We start from the raw sequence: 27,782 nt of genomic DNA, 5'->3' as shown, positions 1-27,782 counted from the left end.
CTGTACTAAGCCTTTCCACTGGAAGTTCTGGTTGTTGTTCCTGTCGGTGAAGCTCTTCAAATTTTTTCTGCTTTTCTTCCATGTTGATCCTGTTTTGAGCGACATTCATCACTCTGAGCAGTTTTCTCAGTCCTTACTGAAAGAAAGTCACACAAGATGTTGCCACAACCATGTTTCACCATGGTGATGATGTTCAGACCTTCCTGCTGTGTTAGTTTTTTTCTCCATACATAACATTTGTATATAATTGAGCTCATCTGATCAAAGCAGCTTCTTTCATTGTGTTGTTTTTTTTTTTTTTTTACCAATGGCTTACTTCTTTTCCATCCCAGACTAAAGGAGTGGACATAATAGTTGTAACACATCTCTAATCATTGTGAAGTTGTGAACAGTAACAGTAACAATTTTCAGCATTGTTTTAGAATTGTACTGTCTGTAGTTTTTAGCAATGCCAATGGAGAAAATGAACAAAGCCGTTCAGTCCATGTTGGCCACGCATCCAGATATTTACTTAACATTAACAGCCGCCGCGTTCGGCACAGCACTTCTCTCTCTTCTTCTGTTCTCAGGAAATTCCCAGTAAGCGTCAGAGTGTTTCTTATGTCACGGACAAGTGTTAGCAACTGGGTAAAATTTAGACTTCAACAGAGTCCACGTCTCTAGGAATCAATTGTTTTTCGATTACCAAACATCCAGACCTTCTGTACCAAGCAAAGCGTAGAACAAGTGGCTGTTTGTTTTTTGTTTTTTAAACAGGCCACAGTAAAGGCAAGTGAGTGCAAACGTATGCCACACTTTTCAAATGTTTAATATAAAAAAATTGAAAGCCATGTATTCATTTCTTTATGAATTTATCCTGTTCCATCACGTAAAACCAAATTAAAACACATTTAAGTCAGTGATTGTAATGTCACAAAATGCTGAAAGGGTTCATCTGTACTCAGATGCCTTACGCTGCTGCCTCTGCTCTACGTCCTTCACCACACGTTTACCGTCAGCTCTGAGTCGCCACATCACAGTTTTACTCAGCTTCCCCCTTCATGGTTGGAGACACACAAGCTTAGACTTTCTGAAACCGAGGCATTACTCATCGTCCTTACTGGTTTGGAGTCCAGTTTTAGAAAAGCAATGGAAGCGATATCGACGATGTGAAAACCTAGTGAAACAGCGGAGTGAAACACAAAGACAAATCATCAATCTATAGTCATTACTGTAACCTAAACTTTTCCAGTCGTTTGGCATAATTATTTGTATGAAAATGATGTATGGAGGTGGAAATTGTTTAGGCTTTGGGATGTGAAAACAGGTCTTCATATTCGTCCACGTGAGCCAGAATACTGGACAACACCGAATGTTTACCTGACTTTGACGTAAAGATTTTGCAAGCAGATCTAGTTTGTTAATGATGCTCTTGAGCTCCGTTGCTTATATCTTCTAACAGGCAACAGCGTTGTGCTCATTACTGAGCTACTACTGGAGATGGGTGTGTAAAGCAGCAGGGGAGATGGCACGTGTGGCCATTCCTCAACTTTAGGCGTTCATTTTCACTAATAGTTGGTTTTATAGTAGAGGGGAAACAGCCCTCCGACTGCCTTACAGTAGTTTACAGATGTTCAAGGGAATTTGTGAAGCTCCATGAAAATTTAATGAATGAATCGCCTCCAAGTCTGAGTGTAGCCCTGCTGTTTTTCTAAGAAGCTTATTTCTTTTTCCCTCTTACACAAACTGTGCTGCTCAACATATCGGCAGCCGCCACGTTTTCCGTTCCCATCGGTCTTTTGAGTCCAGGTCTACTCTGCGCTACGGCGGTTAGCTGCGTTGGCCCCGCAGCGACGGCGTTCTGTGTGGCGCTCACGTCCATCCTTAGCGCGCAAATATGCCTCTCTAGGTATCTGCGAGCAGGTGCGCTCCCTGTATGTCTGACTTGAGCCTGTGATGACGTGGCTACCAGTCCGGGGGAGTGTATGTGAGTAAGCTTCTGCCAAACCTCTCTCTGGAAATCTGACCCTTTTTTCCACTGAATTGTCAAAGTTTATTTAAACTGGTTGGTTTCCTGGCTTTAATTATGGCAAGCAAATTTAAAGTATGGTTGAGGTCGGGCGCCGTTACAGACAAGTTCATTATCCTCACAGGAACACCCAACTTGTCCTAAATTTAACCGTCTAGCCGTTGCCCTCAAGTTGAGTTGAAGGATGAGAAGCGGCTGTTCCTCCTTCATCAGTTCTTTTTTTGCAATCTAAAACTACCATCAACAGCGAAAAACGTCTCTTAGCATGATGCTGCCGCCCCCATGCTTGAGAGTTGGATCATTTTTGTATGCTTGAAGGTCTCTTCTTGAGCACTCTTTGCAAATTCTGTTTACTTTATGGCCACCCGATGAATGTGTTTTCATTGAACGACGGCAGATTTCAGTTGCTGGTTCTGGAGGAGGTACTTCTTTCTCAGGCAGAAAGAAGTACCTCCTTCTTTCCGGAGGTACTTCAGTATAAAGACTGTTGGACCAATAGCCTTTATACTTGGACTATTGGTCCAAGTATAAAGGCTGATACTTGGACCAATAGCAATAATGATCCCATTCACATATTAAAACTTGTTTTGAAAGACATAAAGCAGGCTAACTTGAAGTACAGCCCTGTTCTCAACTCAATGGAAAGTCGATCCATTATCCCTGAATCCCATCTGAATGCCAAAGAAACCAACCAGTTTAATTAAACTCTACAAAAAAAATGGTCAATATCCAGCCAAATTTCTTGCTGGAAATGTGTTGATGGATGTGGTTTCTTTACATTTTGTTCAGGAACAAAACATTTAAAGTGGTCAAGGATTTTGTTTATATGTGTGCATGTCTGCAATAAATTTGTATGTGGCTTGGAGGAAATCTCCCCGCTGCCAAAAATGTAAAACTCACAACTGTTGGTTGCATCATCATTCCACCCTGATAAACAGGTTGTCATATCTTGGTAAATATCTTGGTTGTCATATCTTGGTAAATATCTTGGTTGTCATATCTTGGTAAATATCTTGGTTGTCATATCTTGGTAAATATCTTGGTTGTCATATCTTGGTAATGAACGATATTCCTGCTCATTATGAGTGAATGTAAACTTTTCATCAAAGCTGTTTTCAGCTGTGGTCAGATTTGTGCTGAATTAAGTTAAGAGCAGTTGTGACATGAAGTCGATTTTGCAGCTCTAAGTTACGATAAGGCTTAAATACATCAGGCCTTATCTTAATTTAGACAGACAGACACACACACACACACACCGACACACACACTGATATGTCAGCACTCTCCCAGTACAGACCTTTCTTTGACCTCCCATTCTCATTTGGGAAATGAGCATGAGATGAGGTAAAACCATCCCTATATAAAATATGCCAAGCTGCAGAAGCTCTCCCTCTTCAACAAGTACTTCTAAAAATACAAAGACACAGGCATGGTTCTCTTTTGATGTGGCTCGCTTTCTTTTTGTTGTTCTTCTGCAGTCAGTTATTACAGCCAGACGTTTTAGGACTGGCAATGGATATGAAATTAGCGGCAGCTGAGATACCAGCAACACCCGGTCATGTAAGACAAATGCTTCAGCATCTTGAGGGAAAAAACAACAACAACTGAGTCCTGCTCCACCTACTGAGCAGCTGAGGTATTACCCAAGCCAATGATCTCACTGGAGACTTCCTGTCCGCAGAGTTCACAAAAGGCAAAGAATGATCTAATTCCTGGGGCTTGAATTTCAATCAAAGAGATTCTTTGTTAGTAATTCCACCTAATGATGATTAAGTAACTTGCATCTGTTAGAGGGGCAGGTCATTGTTGGGATGTGCATTATTATTGTTGGGAATATTAGATTGTTTCTGGGATATGAGACAATGAGTAATGTCTAATTGCATAATTCTCCCAAACATTTTCTAAACAGATCCCTCTTGTAAACATCTGTGTAACAAAAAATAAAAAAAATTCCAGCAAAGAGCAGAAAAAGTCAATGACACGAAGAAACACATGCACAAAAGCTTTAAATATGACTTCTGTTTAAGGAATTTCGAACGTTTTCGTTTTGTCGCAATGTATTTAAATCCATCAGATTAAAAAGGCGTTGGGCCTTGCACCTTTAAATGAAATACGCGTTTCTCTTCATTATAACTTTTTAAATTTTTATTAAAGTCAGCTGTTTTGGACGTGAAAAAGTTGCAACTTATTATTGGTTCTGTTGCACCTCTGTTCTGAGAAAGGGCCCACACAAATGTCAGTCAGCAAAGAAGTTCTCTGTTTCCATTTAGTTGCTGCTCAGCTCTTTCTACAAGCCGTTGATCAGACAACCTGTAGTGTAGTTGTGTGCAAGTATCTCCACATGGTTACGGAAACCAAACCAAATCATGGAAGGACTTCTACAGTAAGCAAGACCTGGGATTCTGTCTGACTAAGCAAGTTGCTGAATTGTTTCTCTCCAAAGCCTGCACAGATTCGGTCATTTTTCCAGCCTTGGAACTGGACTGCGATGTTGACAGCACCTCGTTAAATCTGCTGAACAGCTAGACTGGACGCTTTCCATGAGTTTCCAGCCATTAGGTCATGTGGAATATGGCACATGTCTTCACCATGTCACCCAGAAGTGTTAAGAAAGCACTCGAACTGCATAATGAGTTCTTCAGTTTTGGTACTTTACAGCAATTGAACGTAACATTATGACATAAGTGTAGCATTTTGCTGTTTTGCAGGGGCTGAAAAATCTCCAAAGCCCCAAAGATCTCCGGCTGCAATGTTGTGATTCTGTTTGGTATCTGCGATAATGCAGAGCTTCGCTCATGCTTGTCTTGGATTAACAAAAATCCACATCTGTTATAATAAAACGGTTGTAAAAAAATAAAAATAGGACAATTTGTTTTTAGCTTATCTTATTGTTTCAGCAGCTGCTCTGCCTTCTCTACTTCTGTTTTAGACAGTCCACTGTTTTCAATGCTGAGGCGAAAATGGTGAACAGTGTAAAATACAGAGGCACAATCACCTACGCTGTTTGTACTGAATTTTAAATATTTAAAATTTAAAATATTTTTTTTTCTGTTGCACATGTTTTTCTCGGAGCAACCGAGTGATCCGACTCAGTTGCTCATCTTTTGGATCGTGAGTCTGATATTTTCTTCTAAATGCACAGTATTTTCTTCATGTCTTGGTCAGTATATAATAATCACTGTCATTATTACTGTTGTTAATTGTTTTTCTATGTATTGTTTTTAGCACTTTAAGAACTGTTTTGTGTATCTGAGACCATGAAGTCTGTTTCTGTTTCTATTTTCCTACTCCATTACTGCACTATGTTGTCTCCATGTGTTTTAGCTCTTATCTTGTGTTTTGTTTTTTTTGTCTTTCCATTCAGTTCACTCCTCTTGTGTTGCTCATTATTGTAGTTTTGGTCTCGCCATTTTCATTTCTTTCCATTGTGTTTCATGTTTTTCTTCCTCTGTGCCTTTTGGTTTATCCTTCTACATCAGTCTTAATGTTTTTCTCTGTTGTGTAGATTTTTCTGTTTTTAGGTCCTTCTTGTTATGTGTTTATTTTTCTCTCCTTCAGCTGTTCTGATTTTCTCACCTGGTTTCATTGCCACCCTCCACCGCTTATTAAGCTGTTAAGCTTCTTAGTTTCCGTCGTTCAGCTGTTCGTTTGTAAACATTTTTCATTCTGTCGGTGCATCTGGCGTGCCTGCATTTTGGTCCAACCACAACGCCAACCATGGCGGATTCATGTCTGAGGTTTAATGCATCTTTGCACAAGAAAAATATTGCGAGGTTGTAAAATTTTCACGAAAACATTCAATGACGCTTGCAGATGTTCGTGGATGATTCAGTTTGGGCTTTGACTGGGCCATTGGTTTTTATTTATTTTTGTTTGTTTTGCTGTAGATTTCCTGCTGCGTTTAGACAAGCCTCATATTGGATGTCGAAGGCGTTCATGGTCGACTCAGTGACTGGAAGACGCACGGTTTCTGTGGTTGGCGTCACCGCATCACCATTACCGTGCTCGCCTTTTGGTTAGCCGTTGTTCTTCTGCCGATATGTTGTTATTGGTCTTTCCCAAACATGATGCAATACATGTTGACTAAATGTGATCAAAATCTATTGTTCCAGAAATCTTGTGGTTCACCCAGATGCAACTTTAGTAGCCCGATATTCTTTCTACACAGAAGAGATGCTCTCCTGGGAACCCTTTCGAACAACATATTGCATCATTGCTTTTTCCTCCTTGTCAAGAACCGCGATATGAAACATGCCAACTGACCTCTGTAGCGGCTAACATGCAGTTTTGTTTGAATTTGGTGCAGCATCTGCCTAGCTGCCACTTTCCAACTTAAGTTTTAGGGAGGCAAGTGCGGATTCAGTTTCTCCCATCAGATTTTCCACTGTTGCTTCATTTTTTTGCTAACTAGAAAATAATGTAACAGTATGTGTTTTTGTACACTTGGCGTTAGATTTATATGAGCGTTAAACCTGGTGAAGACTAGATCATTGCTCTTACACCTTTGACTGGAGGAGAGTAAACAGACTTGTTCCCATGACTGCACTGAAGGCGAAAAACATAAATTTTTTCTGGAACAAAATTGAAAACACACTGTAGTCGTTAACATTGCAGACTTTTCCAATATGCCTGTAGGTAAGAGTCAAAACGGAGATCCCCCATCCCTACAGTAAACCTCTGTGATTTGCAGCATCACTGTATCAGTCGAGCACTAAAGCTGTTCTGGGAGTGCACACCGGCACTGGCTCGCACTAAACACACCTTAAGACTATGTTTTTGTACTTTTTGAAAGGAAAGTATTAATGGGAGAGATAAAGGCTTCTTTTAGGAGAGATGCTCTGTCCCACGTAGGGACTGTTTCACGGCAAGATGTGGCAGAAATTCTGCGAACCGCAGGTTTTAGCCTCAAGCGAAGGGAGCAGATCGTGAAGCTTTGGGTTAGTCACTGGTCACTTTATTAGGTACGCCCATTAATTTGCTGTTTAGTGCAGACAGCGAGTTAGTAAATCTCAAGGTGCAATTCAGTGCATTTAGGCATCCAGAAGAAAGCAAGCAAGCTTTAGAACGGAGAGGAAAGGAGGCTTAAGCAACTTTGATAAGTGTGTCTTCAATAGTCAGACTGGTGTGAGTTTTTCAGAAACAGCTACTGAGATTTTTATGCACATCTGGTTCTCTGGTGTACGGAGAATGTTCTGAAAATGAGAAAATCTCCAGTGAGAGGCCGTTTGTGTGACTGAAAATACCTTAATGATGTCAGAAGACAACGGATCGGCTGGTTCGAGACCACACTGGAATCTCAATACAACTGTGTTTCTTCCCTGCAAAGCAAAACATCAGAGAAAATAACATTTCCTAAACTGTTAAAGTGCTTTTAATCAAGTATTATTTACCTTGGTTTTAGTTGGCGCCACTAATTGGCAGAACTTGCAGTGTAGAGAAAGCCTCTGGTTTGCGCAGTTAAATTTCTGTTTCTGGTAATTCCTCAGGGAATCGGCAGCAGTGATGCGATCATTTCAGTTTGAACCCTGCGTTCCGCAGGATTGTTTCTGACACTTTGGTGAATGTGTGCCGCAAAGGAATAATGCAGTCCTGAAGGAAAAAGATGTTTCAACTCCATACAACCAACATGAACCTAGTAGAGAAAGCAGAGGGTGACAATATCTGCAGCAGAAATGGTTAACAATAGAAATCAAGATCAACAGGGATAAACACGGTACAACACAGGAGAAGCAAAAGTATTTTATTCATACAAATATTTGACACAGTTACAGCAAAGAGAGTTTTTTTTGTTTCAATTCAAATATTAAACCATTTACAAATATTGTTGATAGTTCTGGGTGACTTCTCTTCTTGTTCATTTATGGTCCTGGTTTTCTTCCACATCAACTAGTGTGGATTAGGAAAGTAGTTTGCTGTATTCTAATGCAAATATAATAGTTTGCAAATTGCTTATTATCCTTTTTAATATCTTTTGTTGTTGTGAAATATCACTGGCATTTTAATTATTAGCACTGGCATCAATCGCACAAATACCACATTCAAAATAGCACCTTCTGATAGGACAAATCTAAAAGAGGTAAAAAAATAATAATAATTATCACATAGGACCTTTAACGATGTGCCAGTACACCAGTAGCTCAATTACAACGCAAACCTGATATTGCTAAGGCGTGCTTAAAGCGGTTTTTGTTTAAAATGACTTCAATAAATAATATAGGGCTTCCTGGGGACACTAAACAAATTCATAGCTGTGAAAAGATTTGCCATTTACTTCCAAGTGTGAGCTATAAAAATATCTCTGTACCAAACTTGAGTATTCAACATGAGAATCAAACACTACAACAATGGACTGCTGAACATTCTGGAGAAAGAAAAAAACATTTAGATTGAGACTAAATTATGTTACCTTCCCACTCTACTCTTTAGCATTTTCCATCGGATTCGCTTGGTGTATGAAAGTCTCACATCTTTCCCGTTAAGGGCATGTAGCAGACATTTACACTTCAGGATGATCAGCTTTTTGCTTTTCTTACAGGGCTTTTACAAAAACTGAAATATCAGTTTCTTCTGATTTTGAGTCATTAGTACAGCAACGTGTGGGCTCAGTAGGGGTACGCTGAGATGGAGATGTAGATGATGAAGATGCTCTGGTACGTTATGCGACCGTGTTCTGAGATGGTGGTGGCCTGCACCTTGAGCCTCATGAGTCCAGGTCTATCCAGAACCCGCCGAGTGAAGATGATGCCCCTGCCGGCCTCGTCTCTGATGTCAAACACTCGGCCCGTCACACCGGTGACCGATTCCTGCTCGAGTATCGTGAAGGAGGTGCGCTCCTGCAGAACGCCCGACTCCGAGAACGCCGACAGCCGCACCACGTTGTGATTGGGCGGTATGCCGGAGGGAAGCGTGAGCAGCTTGTACTGCAGGAGCAGCGGCGAGCCGCCTGCGGCGCAGTCCAGAGAGCAGGGCCTGAAGCAGGTCCTGGAGAAGCCGGTGGGAAAGAGCAGAGATGTATTTATTACACCAAAAACTAAACGTTTGTGTAGAGACGTGGCCAAAACGGATCGCAGCTGAAGAAAATGATTTACGCTAATTTTACTGCTTCAGTGTTAGATGCCTTTATCAGATGTTTCCAGGATATTTTTAAAAACATTTCAGACAGGCTTTAATAGAGGAATGAATCAAATTTATGTAAACTGTCAATTTCTTCCCAAGGGGATTAACATCCAAGGAGTTCCCTGGCTACGGTTCCAAATTTGAATGTTTTCACCACTAAGCCACTTAAATCATCACTTTTGCTTTGTGACAGAGCTCTATACAGAGAAAAAGACAAGGTTCATCAACAAATAGCCGCAGTGTTGTGGAACAAAGCTGCTCATTGAGGAAATCTTCAACCCATTCTTTCAAAACAATGTTTTTAGGCAAAATTGTGAATAATCCCAATCCTTCGGACTGGAGGCAACCCCATGAGAATGGTTTGGCTGTTGCCAGGATACGGAAGTCATGGTAGAGTTCATTCAAAATGCTCCACCTCGTGTGTGTAGAAACATTGCTTACTGCTATTAAAGAGTAAACTCTGCATCAGAGTTTGCTCTGATTCAACTGAGAAAAGCAATTTCTCAGTTGAATTATGTTTCAGGAATTGGCTAACTCTTAAAGGACTTTTGCTGAACTGAAATTGTTGATAGTTTGATAATGCAGTATTCTACCCATGTGTGCTGTTGCTTTCTGGGTCAGGCTTATTTCCACCACATTAACATTTTTAAAACGAAAACAGATCAAGAGTTCTCTCTGTTTTCAAACCTTTGAGCTGCTATCCATCTGGGAACTGATCTGCTTTGTAACAGGACAAAACGTTGACATCTTATTTACCCAGGACGTCCTCCACTTTGGTAGGAAGTAGGGCAGGGTGTATCCAGACACTGGTATCCCCCTCTGGTATTAAAGCACATCTGACTGAGTCCACACTGAATTCCTTGCTCCACGCACTCGTCAATATCTGTGAAAAGGAGGGGATATGGACTTTTCTGTTATTTGCGGGAGCGGTTTGAAGGTTGTGTTCAGTGTAGAGCGATCCAGGAAGTTCATACCTTTACAGCTTCTGCCATTGGGTAGAAGTTTGTATCCGGGAGGGCACAGACAATGAAAGCTGCCGACTGTGTTTCTGCATTCGTGTTGGCATGGCTTCTTCAACAAACACTCATCCACGTCTGTGGAAAAAATAAATAAATAAACTGTTAAAAACACTAAGGGCACTTTAAAAAGAAGCTGTTTTGACCTCATGTAATCCTTCCTGCAAACAAGTATTAATTCAAACCTACCCACACATGCACCATCTCTGCTGGTGTAGCCCACAGGACAGCTTTGCCTCGTAATGCGAGATGCTCCGTTAGAGCGGGAGATGATTGGCCGGCCCAGGGTCGACACCAGCTGTGGGCGGAGTCTGGCCCTCACTCTGGTGCCGTTGGTGAAGATCTGGCCTCGCTCCAGCCCCGCACAGGAGCGCCCGTCCCCCAGCAGCAGAGTCCCGGGAGGGCACAGGCACCTGAAGCTGCCGGGTACGTTACGGCACTGGTGCGCACAAGGATTTGGCGTTTGCGAGCATTCATCGATGTCTGGAAGGCGTGATAAAATTCATGTTGGAGTCAATGTGGGACCCTTTTAAAGAGGGGTTTCATCAATCGGACAAGAGAAAAGTCCTACCCAGGCATGGAAGGCCGACTCCCTGAGATCTGTAACCTCTGGGACAAACACATCCGTACCCTCCGACTGTGTTCTGACAGATCTGACTGTAGCGGCACATGTGACTTCCATCCTGGCACTCGTCAATATCTAGGACATAAAAACGAGAGGCAGCTTGGTTGAAATGTTTTATTCTTAAAACCAACTAAAAAACAACAACAAAAAACTAATAACTGTAAAACTGAAATCAAGCAGACACCCGAATTACTTTTCCACATTTCTGCTGTTGAAGCTGTGAATTCCCTGTAGTAGATATTTTGGTATATTTGAGGAACAACTCTGCACAAATCATTCCAGCTCTCATTCTGAGGGACAGACTGAGTCCACAAAATTACTCTCAGACATTCCCATTAAATTCTGCTTATTGTCAAGTGTCTTGAAATTTTCTGAATTCCAAGTAATTTCAGCTCTGTCAGTAATATTGTTGTGTGTAAAATAAAATGTAATAGCCCTTCTGATCTTTAACATGAGCCACAGCTGTTTATCTATATGCAGCACAAAGATGCTCTACTGCTAAAATTAGCACAGTTAAATTAATTAAAGTAAAGAAATATAAACATTTCCCAATCTAATCCCAGGGTCTGGATTCTAGTCAAGGTTTATTTTTAAACATTGGTCTGTGAGAACAAAACTCAGCTTCTGATAGTTATGTTGTAAGCGGCAGAGCCAGGTGTTGCAAAGCAAATTATTAATAATCATGACCTATTCTTGTGAGCAGGGCTTGCAGAATTCTACATTTATGACAGTATTTTGTTCTAACAAATCTACAATCTACTGTTTTTCTTTATTTTATTTTTTTTTTTGCATTTTACTGTGATATCACAGTGGAAGAGAGACTGAATTATCTGCTGCAACTCCCTGTCTACCAGCGTCATATCACTGCTCTCTGTTCAAATACTCCCAGAAAATTCTCAGTGCCGAAGACAGAGAAATACAGAGAGCATCTGAAACACTCAGAGAATGTCATGATATTCAAAGCAAAATCAAGAAATCTCTCAAATTACTTTTTCTGTAAATTGTGTTCACGCACTCTCAGCGAATCATCAAAACAGAGTAAACACAGTAAGAACTTAAGCTGACTATTCTGGGTGAAAAAAATATATTCAACAGGATGTGAGTTCATAGAGGGTGTAAAAGTATATCTTGACTTAAATGTATCTTTAAAATAAATGTTAAAACTGGGCAAATTTTTCATTGCCTTGTAGTCAAAATGTACTATTTATTTTGTAGAACTTCCTGCGTGGAAAAAATTTACAAGTGTCAAAACAAACAGATACTGTAGAGTCATTGTTAAGTTCGTATGTGATGCAAGCAGTGTAATTTTACTGCATTTTAAAGGTATCGTGTTTCAATGCGTGCATGTGTCATTGACTTTCTTCAGATCGATATCAAGGAGAAAATCCTGATCATCCCTTGAAACAACGAATGTGTGACAGTCACTCACCTACACAGGCTCCGTTTTCTGCTGTGGTCATTCCAGCCGGACAACTGTCAAAACACTGATATCCTCCATCGGTGTTGCGGCACTGCTGGTGTGCCGGGCACACGTTCCTCATGCACTCGTTGATGTCTGGGAAAGTCCAAAGCATTCACCACTCAACTGTGGAAATCATGCCATCACACCCGACATAGACACACCACAGATTTGATGAGGGTTGGATTTCACACAAACAGCCTGACTTCAGCAGACTCATAGGGGAAATAAAGGTAACCAAAACCCTGGCGAAATAAACAAATGACCCCAGCTTAAGCTGTCCAGACACTCATTTGATCTAAAGAACATACAAAGATGGGGAAAGAAAATGTGCTCATCTGGGTCTTAACCACTTTACAAAATGTCTGTCTCCAAACCACTATGAGTTGTTTTATTCACAAGAAGCAAGTGACTGACCAATGCAGCGATGTCCTGACGACTGGTACCCAGGATGACAGATACAACGGTAGGAACCCAGAGTGTTGAGACACTTATGGTGGCACGGGGAGACAGCAGACTCCTGGCACTCATCCACATCTGAAGCACAAATTAGCCATGAAAGAGTTCATCGGTACTTCAAAAAGTGTTTAGAGACCTTAAAGCTGCAGTACGTAACTTTTATGGAAAATGTTTTTCTACATATTTGTTGAAGCTGTCACTATTTCATGAAAGTATGGTTATCAGAGGGATAATCTGTGAAAATCTTTTGCTTTCTCCCAGTGCTAACTAAAAATAACCAATCAGAGCCAGGAGGAGGGCCTTAGCGCTGTCAATCATGCCTATAAGAGATTACTTCATATTATACTGACACGACTCGGTGACAGTTTTGACAAACGTGTAAACATATTTTTAATAAAAATAAGTGGTTTCCAATGTTTTCTACAATAGTAGTTTGGAAACCTATAATAATAATAATAAGTCAAACAGACTTAAAACTGCAACTGAGATTTTTTTAATACTTTTTGTGAAAGCACACATATTTGCCGGAGACTGTTTATATTTTAGTGTTTGTTTAACTTGAGCTGCACAGTGGCGCAGTTGGTAGAGCTGTTGCCTTACAGCAAGAAGATCCTGGGTTCGATTCCCAGCCCGGGGAGTTTGCATGTTCTCACTGTGCATGCGTGGGTTCTCTCCGGGTTCTAAGCTTGAGTAAATTAATCGTTTATTTGAGTAAATAAATTGTCGCTCCCCTTAGATGCACTCTGGAGAAAATAAAAGCTTTGCTCGCAGCTGGAAGGAGTTTATGTGTGTCATGAAAAGTGACATATTTTTTCCATAGGCTTTGTCTTTTGGCTTCAGTCAAGCATTGTTATTGCCGTAACTAAGAGAGAAACTCACAGACCAAAATAAATAAAACAAAAGCTCTTTAAAAATAATAAATAAAACGGTGAACGGTTCAGTCTATCGTCAATGGTAAATACATTCGTCCAGTCGCCCGACCTTATTATGTTCTCCAATAAACCTCTGTGGCCTTTAAAGTATGGCTGCATTTACACCAACATTAAATTATACACATCAAACCCTAATGCAAGATATTGACATTTGTAGTCGTAAAATTGGAAAAATGAGAAAAATCGGTTTTAAAGCAATACCAAACAGCGTGCTTCGATTGGCAATAAATGGCCGTAGGACAGCATTTCTCCGACTGACCTTCACAGCTGGTTCCTGTGACGCTGGGTTTGAATCCTGGTCCACACTTGGCCTGGCAGCGGTATGTACCCACTGTGTTGACACACTGCTGGTTGTAGTGGCACATGTGGGAACCTTGGGAGCACTCGTCAATATCTGGGCGGGATGCATACAATTAGACAGTGTTGACATGACAATATCTAAGTAAACGCCTTTAGCAGATATCATTTATTATTATTATTATTTACATATTGGCATTCAGCAGGTTATATCTAGCGTCTCACCATGGCATGTGTTGGTCTCTGCAGAGATAGTGAAGCCAGAAGGACAGGCACAGGTGAACCCTCCCAGGATGTTGCTGCATGAATGGGAGCAGGGAGACTGCAGGGCACACTCGTCTTCATCTAGCAACAAGACATTTTGTTACATTCACAAAACCGAAGAAGTGAGAGAAAAATGCCAATAAATGTTGCCAGCAACCAGACGAGACAAATAAGACAAAACGTCACACCAGCACAGTAAGAGGCCGTGTCGAGACTGAAGCCTTTTGGGCATGCGTCTTCATAACCATCTGCAAAAAAAAATAAATAAATAAAAAAGGCATTGTTTCAGGTTCAACGATTCATGTGTAGGAGGAGTGTCAGAGGATAACTTATTCAATGTATCCCCAGACCTGGTACCAGGAGGCTGGTAGTGATGTGGAAGTCCAAAGTCAGGGTGAACATGTTGTAGACGCTGTTTATTCCAGAAACCTTGAGCAGCTGAAGTACTGGGCCTTGGCGTTCGTCCTGCCCCTCGTAAATGATGGTGTGATTACATCGCAGCGCCATGGGACTGCCTGCTCTCTGGTGGGTCTGCGATGACCATGAGTACAGCTGTCCTTGGCCCGTCTGCACGTATGACTCATCAAAGTCCTGTGGGAGGAAGCTCAAATCAGGTCAGACAAATTGAAGGGATCCATTTCTGCAGAGGGATTTAACTCAAGACACAATTGAGGCCCCTTGGATACACATAATCACTTCCACAGACACACCTGAAGGCCCAGATGAGATGACGATAATGATGGCGGAACGAAGCCGTTGATTACGATGTCAATCAGCAGAACTCCCTCCGAGTCCAATCCCCTGGCCACGTGGGTCAGACGGAGGATCTCTCCTGTGAGAATTCAATAAAACATTGTTTCTTGGACAAACTCGAGCGTGTTCAAGGTAGCGGGTGCTGCCATCTGCTGGCTGCTTTTACAAATGAGTGCTCAGTTCTGACATAATAAGAAATAATGTCCTCTAATTTTTTTTTGTAATTTTTCTTTTTTAATTCAATTTAGATATAATTTTTACCTGTTGTCATTTTTTTTTTTTTTATGTTTTAACGTACTTGCTGCACTACATTACAGATTAGCAAAGCCCAGGACCAGTAAGAAGTCCTGTATCCATCACATGTGAAATATGTTAAACTAACCTGGTATTATGTTCTGATTTCATTCTACCTGATGAATGAATCAATAAAGAAAAAAACAAAAAAGGTAAGCATGTGAAAATCTGATGAGCTCACCGGTCTCAAACTCCAGCTGAGACTCCTGTCTGAACTGGCCCTGTGTGAAGGAGAACCCGTTTCTGGTGGCTCCGTTTTGAAGCACAGTGGTCCAATAGATGGGAGTGAAAACAGACACCAGAACCTGCAGGAAGGGACCTGCGACAAAGCATTAGTGGTTCTTACACCCTGCTACAGCTATTTTGAGATATTTTAAACATTTCTGAATTATTACTTATTCATGCAAGTGTCTAATAAAAATTGAATGAATAAAAACACACTTATAAAACAAAACATCTCATTTATTTAGCCCACTTCATATCCAGAGCATTTTTCTTTTATTACAAAGGGTTTTAAGCCTCTTTACTGACACATAAAAAGGTGAGTGAACTTGCTGAAACAACTGCTTTGAAGCTGCAGTACAGTCTGTACAGTAACTCACCGACTGCAGGAGGGATGTTGTCCAGACGTGCCTCCAGAGTGCTGCTGCCTTGTTCCTTGTCGTCTGTGATGTTGGCCTCCAGGAAGGACACACCAAACTCTCTGTCATTCACCATCCCTATGAGACTGCCTCTAGTCTTACGTGGAACCTCACCTGTCAGCAGAAACCCAAACAGACTGATAAATAGGAGTTTTGCAGATGGTTTGTATATGCTAGCTTGTTGTCGAAAGTAAAAACTTGGGATAAATGAGAAAGTCTGGCAACGCTACCTGGACACAAACCAGTCTGACATTTCCTTGAGTCGGTGCTCAGGCCGCTGCAGGTGCGACCGCCGTTTGCCGGCGCCGGATTGTTGCATAGTCTGTTTCGTTCCTGAAAACCTTGACCACATGTACTGCTGCACGGAGCCCATTCCCCCCAGCTGGAGTAACCTCCATGAACTATGTTAGAGATGTCAGAGATGATAGAGAGTCAGCATGGATGAGCTGGTTTTTACTGCCAAGCATGTGGAAATCAGCTCTTACATCACACAAAAGCAAAGCAAATTATTAAAGCTGCAGCATGCAAGTTTAAGAAAAAAATCTAGTTTTTTTTTACATATGTATTAAATTTGAGAGATAATCTGTGAAAAAAGTCAAGGTCCTCCACCCCCTCCCAGTGCTACTATGGCAATCTGTAAAAATGCACCACTATTGGTCAAAAACAACCAATAAGAGTAATCAGGAAGAAGGTCTTAACTATGTCAATCATTCTTGTGAACACGCTGCTCAATGTACTACTGACGGGGAAAAGGAAAACTGTTTATCCACTGACATTGGTGAGCAAGGGTGAGTCTGTGTGAGGAGGACTAACAGCGCTAACATCCGAATATGACATCCCCCCTGCTCCTAATACAAACAATCTGAAGATTGGAAATTTAATCATTGCATCACTAGTTGCTGGTTTTGTCATTCAATGTGAAATCTGTGAAATTATGTTAGCCAAACTCACTCTGAACCTTGAGGGTTATGGTCCTCTCGGCTGATCCGGCCTCACTCTCTGCCACACATTGATACTCTCCTTCATCTGCAACCTGTGGATCCAACAGGTAGATAAGGCAGCTCTAACAATCAGATGGTTAGTCTCCCACTATCTGATTGTGACATCACAATCCTTCAAAACAAAATCAGTTACTTTAACAAGGACAGAAAACCAAGACTTAAAAAAAAAGAAGAAAGTTGACATGTTCAGTGGAGCAGCTGATTATATTCTATCAAGTTGTCGTGACAGACAGGATTTGTTCAGAGAGGGAGAAATTTAACATTAGAGTCCTCGGTGGGAAGGACACTCATCCGTCTGTTGGAGTCTCAGCTGCAGGCTGTTCGATTACGGCTGCAGTTACGAACTATAACAAGGTTACAGGCGAACGAAGGAGGGCCGAGTCTTGGAACATGCGGCTCCCTTTCCGTCACTTTGCTCTGTGGCTAATGCTGTTAGCCGCTGTGGCTGAACTGAATCTGATTTGGATGGAAGCGGGGACACTGTAGGACAGTCGCACACGGTCCCTACACTTAGGAGACTGCAAATCAAAGCTCAATTTGGATAAATGATGTACGACTTTTTTTTTTTGTTTTGAGATTCTTTAGGAAGGCCTAATTATTCCAACTTAAGCTGCAATGGTTAAGAAAATGTATTTAGTGAGATGTAAAAAAAAAGGCAGAATAAGAAAATAAAACACAATTACAGTTATGCTGTAAATGACCAGAGATCCATTGTGGAGTGTTTGCATTCGGAGGAGGCGGTGTAAGGGCTTCCCATTTCGTAGCCAGCGGAGGACGGGACTGGGGTCTCCGCGAACTGGACAGTCAAGCATTGCGGTGCCACCCTGGACAACCGTCTGAGATGTGTGGGCTTCACCCTTTAACACCGGAGGCTCTGAAGGTGCACAGAATAAATTTTGAACACAGGAGACGAATAAATTATGGCTCATTCACATGTAAAGCTTAAAGGAGAGACAATCCTTCAATGAAATCTCACCTCTGATACGGACGAATGATAGCGCTCGGATGGAGCCCACACTGTTCTCTGCCAAGCACACGTAGGTCCCAGCATCATTCAGAGTCACATTCTCAGAGAGGACTGAGCTCCTGCCTGCCTCGTCTGTAATGGCTCCTAAAACAGCTTAGTCGTGGTTAGAACCCAAAATACTCTCCGGAACCAAGACAACTAGCACATGGCTGCACCTGAACGGAGTACCTCTGTAGGGCTTGTTGTTGATAGTCCAGGAGATGGAGGGTGGAGGTGTTCCCTGAGCATGACAGGACAAGGCCAGACTCTGCCCCTTGTTCAGGGTTACATCACCTGGCAGCTCTTTGAAAACCGGCCTGGTGTTGATTGACAGGCGGACGTCTCGTCTCGCAGAGCCCGCGGGGTTGGTGGCCACACACGTGAATATCCCAGCGTCTCCCGGCTGTGTGGAAAAAAAAAAAAAAAAAGCTGTCAAAATGAATTGCTCTGAGAACAGCTGGAGGCAAATGTTATTAAGCAGTTAACAGTAGAGATGCACCGATGCACATTTAAAGCACTTGGGAAAGCTTTCTCCCTGAGCTGCCGGCTTTAGCCAATTCTGAAATCTCCTCAGGAAATATAACAGGATTGAATATATAGATCTAGATAGACTCCATCACAAGTTGATGTTGCCTTGCACTAGAAACCTCACCCTGAGTTGCCTGACCATCTGTATAGTGGTATATGCATGTTATGAGTACAGCAGGGTCTTGTGTGAAGGTGCTCTAGTTGATATAATATACAGCAGTTTCTGTTTCTTAGACACCTTTCTGATACTGAAAAAGCTAACTTTTGAACTTCACTCAGTTACAGCATCCACACTGATGTGTCTTCAGTTTGATCTGGTAGCGCTCAAGTACAATTTTGATAGGAAAGATCTGATTGATCAGGTTTGACCTGAAAATGGTTGAATCCCACTAATCAGCTGATGTTTCGGTGCATCTCTCGTGAACTTACATATAAACTACATAAAAAAGTCTGACCTCCACTCTCTCGATAATCAGCTCTCCAGATCGTAGGATGGTGAATTTGCCAAGAAGGTTTGGGACAACAACGCCATCCTTCTCCCACAACACTCTGGGCTCTGGTAAACCCTGAGCCGCACACGGCAGCAGAGCCTGGAACCCCTGAATCACGGACAGCTCCGTCTGCGCTGGTGGAATCATGGGTGGAACTGGAATGCAACAATTTGAGTTGCGTCAATGTGTCATGCTTCTTACACAACGTGAGGAGGAGTTAAACAAAGTCTCTCCTCACCCTGGACAACTAGCCTCATATCATGGCTAGCTCTGCCGGCCAGGTTTTTAGCTGTACATGTGTAGATCCCTGCATCGCTCCGCTGCGTGGAAGCAATTGCCAGAGTTCCATTGGCAAAGATACGCATATGAGCACCATCAACCACAGGCCTCCTCTCTTTATGCCAAGTAACTTCAGGTTGTGGCTGACCATCAGCCGCACACTCCAGACTGACTGGCTGCCCTAAGACAGCAGTGTAGTCAATTCGAGGCACACTTAGCACTGGCGGAACTGGAGAAAAACAAAGGAAAGTGAATTCATTCATAAATGTCTTATAAATAAATGCTTAATGCAGCCTTTTAAGAATAAGAAGTAACATTTGCCATGAAAAGAAGTAAGTAGACGTACTTTTCAAATGCATATTGTGACAACAATGTATATGAAAAGCAAAAACTGAAGTCTATTTTACCTTGAAGGACCAGTTTGGTTCTCGCTACAGCTACACCAGCCTCATTCTTTGCTAGGCACTGATAGGTCCCAGCATCTCCAAGAGTCACACGAGAGAACTTCAGAGCGCCATTTGACAGTACAGCCAGCCTGTGACCTGTGGCAGTCAGATTAGCACAATTATTAAAATCTGATGAGATTATAATCCTGTGAGCATTGTTTGTGGCAATGCTATTGTCCCAGCAGCAAATATGGCAAATTAATTTGCAAAGACTCTGAAAGATAACACAGAGTGTATGACAGCTGACTTTCTTTTAAAAACAAGATCACACGTTCTTGTTACCAGCTGCTATAGGAACTCCTTCTCTCTGCCAGATGATTGTTGGTCTGGGGAATCCTTGAACTTCACAGGGAAGAACAGTTCCATGATTTAACAATACTTGCACCTCCTCTCCCATCGGCCTGATCTCTGGCGGCTCTAGGAACGTGGAACAGGACAGAGTTAGCCATTTTACAGTTGACATATAACATCATTCACATTTTTTTTCCCCCCCAGTGACTGGCCTAAGGTCCTTTAGGACCCACCTTGTATGGTCAGGGAGATGTGCTTGTGAGCCACTCCAGCCGGGTTTCGGGCTGAGCATGTGTATCTGCCAGCATGACTCGGCAAAGCTGCAAGTATCTCCAACACCCCTGCATGAACATGGCATTTAAAACCATTTATCATATATTCTTGCTAATGTTTATATTAGAATCAAAATAATAAGTTAGTTACAGGTCACATTATTATACACTGCAAAAAAAAAAATGAACTCACAAGTAACTTTTCAGCAAGATATAGGAGATTGTTTAAGGCAAAAACTCCTTAAGATTGAGGAAAAAGTACCAGTTCCACTGGAAGATTATTTCACTTATAGCATGGGAAAATGTCTAGCTATGAGTGAGCTATGAGTATTTCAAGTATACTAAGACATTTCCACTAAAATCGAGACCAAAAATACTTGGTAAGACTTTGTGTTTTCAATAATTATATCAATAATAATATCATCCATAACATTTAGTCATAGAAAGCATTACAGTTATATCAACATTATTATAACCATATTGGGAAACATTAAGAGTGATGTATCAGCAGAGTGAATACTTTGTTTCCTTGCGCTAAATAAAAGCAGTTATATCATTTTTATCCAATTTTCTTAGATTAACCAGTAGTTCTTGGTTTCAGAAGAACCACTCAAACCAGTTGTCTTACCAGTGGGAAGAACACGGTAACTTCCTCCCCTGGCCCCCAGTTTGGCTCCTCCCTTCGTCCAGGTCACAGTGGGCGGAGGCTGTCCTTGAACATGACAAGGCAACGCCACAGGAGACATTTTCACAGCCTTCACTGCTGTGACGTCGTCCTCAATAGAAGGTGGGACTACAGGAGAAAAAACATGTCAAGCATTCAGTGGAAATCATAATAACGTCCAGAATGTGGCACAAAACTCCAAATCCCTGCCTTGGAGGATGACCTCAATGACCCTGCGCTCCTCTCCAACCTCGTTGACCGCCGTGCACTCGAAGTAACCTTCATCCTCATCAGATGGAGACAAAAGAACGAGAGACCCAGAAGACAGTAACCTGGATGGAGAGGGTGTGGAGGCAGAGCAACCTTCTGTATTTTCAGTTCTGTGAGTTAGGTTGCGTTATTATAGCATTTTAAAAAGTGGGTGTCGAGGTTATTATCATTAGCAAAGACTAATGATAAACAGTAACTAGAAGTAAAAGTAAAAAGGATCATTTTTGTTAATTGGAATAAAAATAAATACTTTGCAAAATGAGAAAAACTAATTCAAACTTTAATGGCCTCTCACAGAACTAAGTCAAATTCACTTAATTTAAAAAGAAAATGTAATTAGCTTCCATTTGGGTCTAATTAGTATGAAGTGTAGTTTACGTTTGTTGTTTTTTTTTTCTTTGCTGTACTACGTCATGTTTGTTGATGTCGGTCCATCCTAACCTAACAATTTAGCAGAAGTTGAAATAAAACGCCAAACTCCAGTTTGGGCTTACACTGAATATAACTGCATTTTAGAAAAACAACAAGTGTCTTGGACGGGAACAAGATAAAAAACATGTGGTGCGTTATTAAAGAGGAAAAATCCCACTAACCTTAAAATTTACTTGAAAAGCTTGGACAAGACCTGCCTTGCAGGCGCTGTTGTTGCACTTACTGTTACTGTGTCATATATCTTTTGTACTTGGCTGGTATGTATGATCATTTTTTACCACATTTTGGGGATTTTGTTTCACAAAAACTATTTCTAAAATGTATTTTCTGTCTGCCTCCTTGTAAGCAACTCGTATTACAAAAAAGACTTAACACTTTGACTGAAACTAACAAAAACCTAAACTTAAAAGAAGCACTTAAAAAAATAGAAACTAAACTAAACTTGCAAACAATTGGATAAAACTAATAAAAACAAAAATCAAACTATCAATAAAAACTTATCAATAACTGCAAAGCAATTAAAACTTTGGTGAGCACATCCACAACTTTGTGCTCACCTGTATGCACCAGGCTGCTGGTTAATGTCAAGTGGTGTACCATTCCTCTTCCAGGATATTTTAGGTGGTGGGATACCTGTGGTCTCACAATTAAGCACAGCTCTAGTTCCAGTGGTTACTGTTACGTTGAATGGACCTGGACTGACAGAAGGACCCACTAAGGACAAACGGAAAATTTTAGATAAGGGAGGCTCTTCCATTTATTAAATTACAGAAGGAACACTGACAGATTTATACAGAAACAAAACGAGGCATTATTTACCAAACACACGTAGATCCATGGCGCGGTGATCTGAGCCAGCCGGGTTGGACACTGTGCAGTAATAGCGACCAGCGTCATTCAGCTGAGCCCCACCTATACGCAAGGAGCCTTCAGATAACAGTGTGAACCTGAAACAAACACACAAGTGAACAGTCACTATGCTGTACTCATTTAGATTGCCTGTTTGACAGCAAGTGTGAAGAGACAGATGCCTTGCCCAGTAATCTTAGGACATACTTATTATTATCCTGAGGCACAGGGAAGCCATCTTTCCTCCAGATGACCGCAGGTAAGGAGCCACCTTCAACTTCACAGGGTAAAACCACATCCTGGCCAAGATGAACCGTCACCAAGGAGCTGCTTTCCTTTATCACTGGTGGTACTGCAAATAGATGAGCAAGTGCAGCTGAATATATTTAAATTAGCATTATTGCACAAAGCATTAAAAATCCATTAGAGGGGGATTGTTTGTATACAGAGTTTCGTAATATGGAAGAAATAAAAATTCAGATTTTGGCAGATTGAAAAGAGTCTCATAAATCACTGTACAAAACAACGTAGTTTAGAATAACAAATAAAGAGCTTTTCATTTTAAACGGGTTTGAAAGCTTGAAACATAATTAATCACAATTTCCCTAAGAGCTGCCCTGATTTAATAAACATTAGTCCAGCTAAAAGGAAAACACAAAAACGTCAAGACCATTAACAGGATAATAGTCACATTTTCATGAATAAGCAAAACAAAAAATAATGGGTTTTGATTGCATATAAGGCTTTACAAAAATATTCACACATTTTGTCTCTTTACAACACACTTAAGGATTTTAAATGGATCTTGTTTGGGGAGCCTTGTGGTGCATAAGAGCAGTGAAGCACAAGACCAAAGGAGCACAGCAGACAGGCAGGGATAAAGTTGTATAGAAGTCTGAAGCAGGATCTGAGAAGAGGTAACTCATTAAGACAGTCACACTAAGGCATGGCTGCCCACAGACTGACAGACTAGGCTTGGAGAGCATTAATCAGAGAAGCAAGCCAAGGGGACCATGATAACAGAGGAATTATAAAAGCTGAATGACAACTACACAAATCTGGCCTTCATGGAAAAGTGACAAGAAGAAAACAACTAAAGAAAGAAATATCATACAAAACATAATTGTGGTATTATCATATTATGAAGATGCTAAGAAATGGCCAAGCTCCAAGAATGGAGAGGAGAATAACAACCCTACGCATACAGCCAGATCTGTACTCAAGTACTTCAAAGCATATTGATGTGAAAAAGTAGTCCTCTTACAGTCTAGGCTTAAGTCAAACTGAATGTAGCAAGACTTATAATCCAACTGAACTATGTTATTTTGCAAAAATCAATTGGGAAAAACTTTAACGTTTTAACATTTTTCTGGTTATACTTACACATAATCTCCACAGTGAAGAAGAGACTGGTGCTTCCAGCCATGTTTGTGACAACACAACTGTACTGGCCGCCATCCTCAGGCTTGACCTGCTGAATCTCCAGGTACTGACCTCCCGCCAGCCGCTGGATGCGACCACCAAGCTGACGGGACAGGAAGAGACAAGGAAAAGGTGAAATGAGAGTCAGAGGAGTTCAATGTTATCTATTTCATTTTTCAACTCTGTACCTGCAGCTTGGCATCATCCTTGTACCACTCTATGTCTGGAGGGGGGTTGCTGTCCGCCAGGCACTCTAAGGTCAGGTGTCCGTTAAATGGCACGGTCACCGACTTTACATCACTAGACCCGAGGAGCGTAGGCGGGACTGAAATACAAATGGGATTCACTGAAATAAATCACTCAAAGCATAAATCGCCTTTGTGATTGATGAACTCATTTTTAAGCCCTAGAGGTTCTGATCCAAGAGTGAAAGAAAACGACAAACAGGTCAGGACATATTTACAACTCAAGTAATGGGTTCATGTAGCAAGTTCAGACTACAACAATATGTGCCTGAATGTCCATTCAATACAAAAAAATTAGGAATGATAAAAACATCACCATGCATGCAGTTCAGTCACAGATGAAGGTTGACAATTACGCCTTTGGAAGTTTTACTTACAGACTTAATCTTCATTTTGCAGCACTGTTACATTTCCATTCCAATTTGTTATAGCATAAATGAAGTATGCTTAGAGTTTTACAAAACAATGCTGGGTCATCGACCAAAAAAAAGGTCAAATCCCCCACGTTTTGCGCATAGTGTAGCAGGAGTAAATGTTCAGCAAGTCTGTTTTAGCAGTTTACTTTCTTCTGAGTTTTATTCATCATTTCCTGAGCGTAGTTAGGAAAGGGAGCGGGGACGCAACGTATTTCTCTAATGTCAGTAACTTTGAGAGAGAGCAGCTTGTGTCACCTTGCACTCGGACCCAGTGGCTTTTTCCATCCTCTCCGGCTAGGCTGCTGGCCAAGCAGGCGTAGAGACCTGCATCCTCGACCTTTAAAACAGAGCGCATTCATCAACCTGAGTGCTTCTGGCAGAGCAGTCTGGTTTCCACCTACACTGATGCTGTCTAAATTATGACCTCCATTTGTCAATACTATTGTCTGTATTCAGAGGAGCACACTGGCTCTTTTTATTTTAAAATTTTTCTAGGTGTGACAATGGGAAAAATATACTTCTTTTATAGAACAATTGCATGCTTTCTATCAGAAATCTATAATAAATGAGATTTACTAAAATTCCTTCTAAACTCGCTCATTTCTTCTGTCACGGCAACGCTGCAAAATTATATTGAGTTGTTTGGAGAACATATTTAAAATTTGTAATGACAAGGACACATAGGTTTCAAAAATGTTTGCAAATAAAAATCTAAAAAGTGTGACGTGTGTTTATATTCAGCTGCCCTTACCCTGATACCCTCAAATAAATCCAATAAAGAATCCAGTGTTACCAATTGTGATCTAAGAAGTCATATTCTGGGAGGTCCACAGGATGGACAGCGTCAGGAAGACTGGACCCAACTACTAGTTATGAAATTCAGAAATCTGGTCTATGTGAGAGTGGGAAGAAGGAAACTATTGTTGTAAGAGAGTCGTAAGAAGTCCAGCTTGAAGTTTTCAATGAGCCATAAAGGGCACACCATAAACATAAACATGTGGTCAGACACGACCAAAATGAAACGTTCTGGCCTGCCAGAACAAACACGACACACCATCCCACATCCCGACTGTGGTGTTGGGATGTGTTCCTTCAGTGGGGACAGGGAAGCTGTGAACAGTTCATGGGACAGTAGGAACGTTTGAGACCGGGCAGAGGCTCAACTTCCCAGCAAAATACAACAACCCAAAACATACAGCTAAAGCTACTACACTGAAAAAAAGAGAATAGAGCTCCTACTTAAAAATGAATTGTTTATTTGCTACATGCAATGAAGTTAGGTTTCTCAAACTTACTTTATTTATATTTGTTCAACACGACAACTTAATAAACTTAATATATGTACTTGGATAAACTTAATTTGATTACAAATTAAGTTTATCAAATTAACTACATTTTTAAGCTGGTCACCTGTCAATAGATTTAAAGTATTGCTATTCGAAGGAACAACCTCTTCAATCTGAACATAATTCACTAATCTGGCAAAGGAAATAAACAAAAAAAAAACTGTCTGTAAATGCACTCTAAAAGATTCACAGTTTTAAATGCATTAGGGGCTGTCAGCATATTTTAGACCTCGGTTGTAAAACATTTGGTAAACATGTATCTTTAACCTTCCATTTCACGGTCATACACTACTTTATCCAAATCTTTTAAAAGCACCATAACATTTGTGGTTGTAACAAAATGAGAAACTGTAAAAACATTCAACAGGTACCAATAACTTCTCAAGCTGCCGCACACCTGAACTTTGCTGATCCGGACAGCGTGTCCGTCCCGCTGAACGATGTCGGCTCCCTCCAGGGGACGGCCGTCCTTCAGCCAGCTGATGGTGGGAGGTGGGACGCCTGAAGCGGAGCACTCCAGCTCAAGTGGACTGTTTACTGGTATGGTCAGCTCTTCTGGAGAACCAGAGCGGGAAATCTTTGGAGGCTCTGGATCAGAGAAGGAGAATGGTTTGCCTCGTTGTTTATTGGACTTTAAAACATGAGAAGATAAGTGCAGTGATTGTTCTACCGAGCACGGTGAGGTTAAAGCTTTTGGTGCTGCTTCCCGCCTGGTTACTGGCCACACAGCTGTACAGGCCTTCATCTGAACGGGTCACATCAGCCAGCTGGAGCCGCGTCTCCTGTCCGTCCAGCAGCAGGTTTCTGTGTAAAGATAGCGGCTGTCCATCCTTCATCCAGGTCAGTGTGGGAAGCGGAAACCCGCGTGCCTCGCAGGTTAAGGTCACCAAGGATCCCTGGACTACCGTTACTGGCTCCACTGGTTCCACGCGATCAACACCAGGGGGCACTGCATACCAGGAACACGCACCGAATAAACTCTTCAGATCCGCATTTGCTTTGTATTGTCTCTAGAGAAAAGCTACAGATGAAATGTTTGGATTTTTACCTTGGACTTGCACATCGTAGCTCAGCTCAGCGAGGCCGGCTTGACTCCGCGCCACACATGTGTAAACCCCGGAGTCCGATTGTTGCACAGGAGCAATCCTTCATTTCAAAAACGGGGGAACATTAGGAGTGACCTCACCGCTAATAATCTAATTATTTACAGGATATCAGCTATGATCTAAACAGACCTCAGTAAGGAGTCACCAGAGAGGAGGCGCATGCGGGGAGAGAGGAGCAGCGGACGGCCGTTCTTCAGCCAGCTGATCTGAGGCGGAGGGTTTCCGTCTGCGTGACACTCCAGAGTCACAACGCTGTCCTGAATCACCTGCACCTCTCTGGGGACTGTCGTCTCACCAGAAATCGATGGTGGGACTATAATAAACCAAAGCAAGTTCAAATTAGTATTGCAACTAGATGTGGACAAGTACAGTTGAAACCAGAGGTTTGCAGAGAGCGAATAAAATGACACACATTTTTTTTCTCATTGTCTGTAGCTGAATCAGACTAAACTTCTCTCATTTTAGTACAGCTAGATTTACTAAATTATTTCCATTTGCTAAATGCCTCAATAATAAAAAATGATATCAGAGATTTATCTATGAATATCTTCACTGCGATTTTTTTAAAGCCAGTGAATAAATGCACATGAATTATTGGTTGGACTTTTTAAACTTTTCAACTTGAAATTAACAGTTTTAAAAAAGTGCCCATATCAGCACTTTTAACCTTTAACAAAGACAAATAATTAATCAAAACCAACCTAAAACAACGAGCGTGTAGATTTTACTTTCCTGGCCGGCAGAGCTGACAGCCAAGCACGTGTACGTCCCAGAATCCTCAGGGCTCAGCCTCCTTACAGTTAATGTGCTGCCCCCAGGGGTCAAACTGCAAGGTTTTACACACACACACACAC

General features: G+C 41.5%; 1 protein-coding gene across 1 annotated transcript in view; it reads right to left on the bottom strand.

The window, feature by feature from the left end:
• Positions 1 to 7,732: 7,732 nt before the first annotated feature.
• Positions 7,733 to 27,782, bottom strand: part of hmcn2 (hemicentin 2) — a 59,261-nt gene continuing 39,211 nt past the window's right edge. Inside the window, exons 45-81 of the mRNA XM_044111399.1 lie at positions 27,630 to 27,754; positions 27,058 to 27,241; positions 26,871 to 26,968; positions 26,493 to 26,771; positions 26,220 to 26,410; positions 24,732 to 24,813; positions 24,004 to 24,140; positions 23,777 to 23,918; positions 22,601 to 22,745; positions 22,364 to 22,491; positions 22,102 to 22,258; positions 21,053 to 21,174; positions 20,807 to 20,971; positions 20,140 to 20,247; positions 19,898 to 20,032; positions 19,577 to 19,711; positions 19,129 to 19,398; positions 18,855 to 19,045; positions 18,061 to 18,274; positions 17,842 to 17,976; positions 17,549 to 17,739; positions 16,816 to 16,897; positions 16,095 to 16,265; positions 15,826 to 15,978; positions 15,405 to 15,542; positions 14,887 to 15,008; positions 14,527 to 14,767; positions 14,365 to 14,424; positions 14,138 to 14,257; positions 13,875 to 14,009; positions 12,642 to 12,761; positions 12,195 to 12,320; positions 10,712 to 10,840; positions 10,330 to 10,623; positions 10,099 to 10,218; positions 9,881 to 10,007; positions 7,733 to 8,989 (exon numbers count right to left, since the gene is read on the bottom strand). Coding sequence (XP_043967334.1) covers positions 8,611 to 8,989; positions 9,881 to 10,007; positions 10,099 to 10,218; positions 10,330 to 10,623; positions 10,712 to 10,840; positions 12,195 to 12,320; positions 12,642 to 12,761; positions 13,875 to 14,009; positions 14,138 to 14,257; positions 14,365 to 14,424; positions 14,527 to 14,767; positions 14,887 to 15,008; positions 15,405 to 15,542; positions 15,826 to 15,978; positions 16,095 to 16,265; positions 16,816 to 16,897; positions 17,549 to 17,739; positions 17,842 to 17,976; positions 18,061 to 18,274; positions 18,855 to 19,045; positions 19,129 to 19,398; positions 19,577 to 19,711; positions 19,898 to 20,032; positions 20,140 to 20,247; positions 20,807 to 20,971; positions 21,053 to 21,174; positions 22,102 to 22,258; positions 22,364 to 22,491; positions 22,601 to 22,745; positions 23,777 to 23,918; positions 24,004 to 24,140; positions 24,732 to 24,813; positions 26,220 to 26,410; positions 26,493 to 26,771; positions 26,871 to 26,968; positions 27,058 to 27,241; positions 27,630 to 27,754 — 5,851 coding nt within the window. The 3' untranslated portion in view covers positions 7,733 to 8,610. The remainder of the gene's footprint in view (positions 8,990 to 9,880; positions 10,008 to 10,098; positions 10,219 to 10,329; positions 10,624 to 10,711; positions 10,841 to 12,194; positions 12,321 to 12,641; positions 12,762 to 13,874; positions 14,010 to 14,137; positions 14,258 to 14,364; positions 14,425 to 14,526; positions 14,768 to 14,886; positions 15,009 to 15,404; positions 15,543 to 15,825; positions 15,979 to 16,094; positions 16,266 to 16,815; positions 16,898 to 17,548; positions 17,740 to 17,841; positions 17,977 to 18,060; positions 18,275 to 18,854; positions 19,046 to 19,128; positions 19,399 to 19,576; positions 19,712 to 19,897; positions 20,033 to 20,139; positions 20,248 to 20,806; positions 20,972 to 21,052; positions 21,175 to 22,101; positions 22,259 to 22,363; positions 22,492 to 22,600; positions 22,746 to 23,776; positions 23,919 to 24,003; positions 24,141 to 24,731; positions 24,814 to 26,219; positions 26,411 to 26,492; positions 26,772 to 26,870; positions 26,969 to 27,057; positions 27,242 to 27,629; positions 27,755 to 27,782) is intronic.

This window comes from Gambusia affinis, linkage group LG03 (genome assembly GCF_019740435.1).
Source record: "Gambusia affinis linkage group LG03, SWU_Gaff_1.0, whole genome shotgun sequence".
NCBI lineage: Eukaryota > Metazoa > Chordata > Actinopteri > Cyprinodontiformes > Poeciliidae > Gambusia > Gambusia affinis.
Note: the sequence above shows the minus strand (reverse complement) of the source record. Positions and strands in the feature narration are given on the sequence as shown.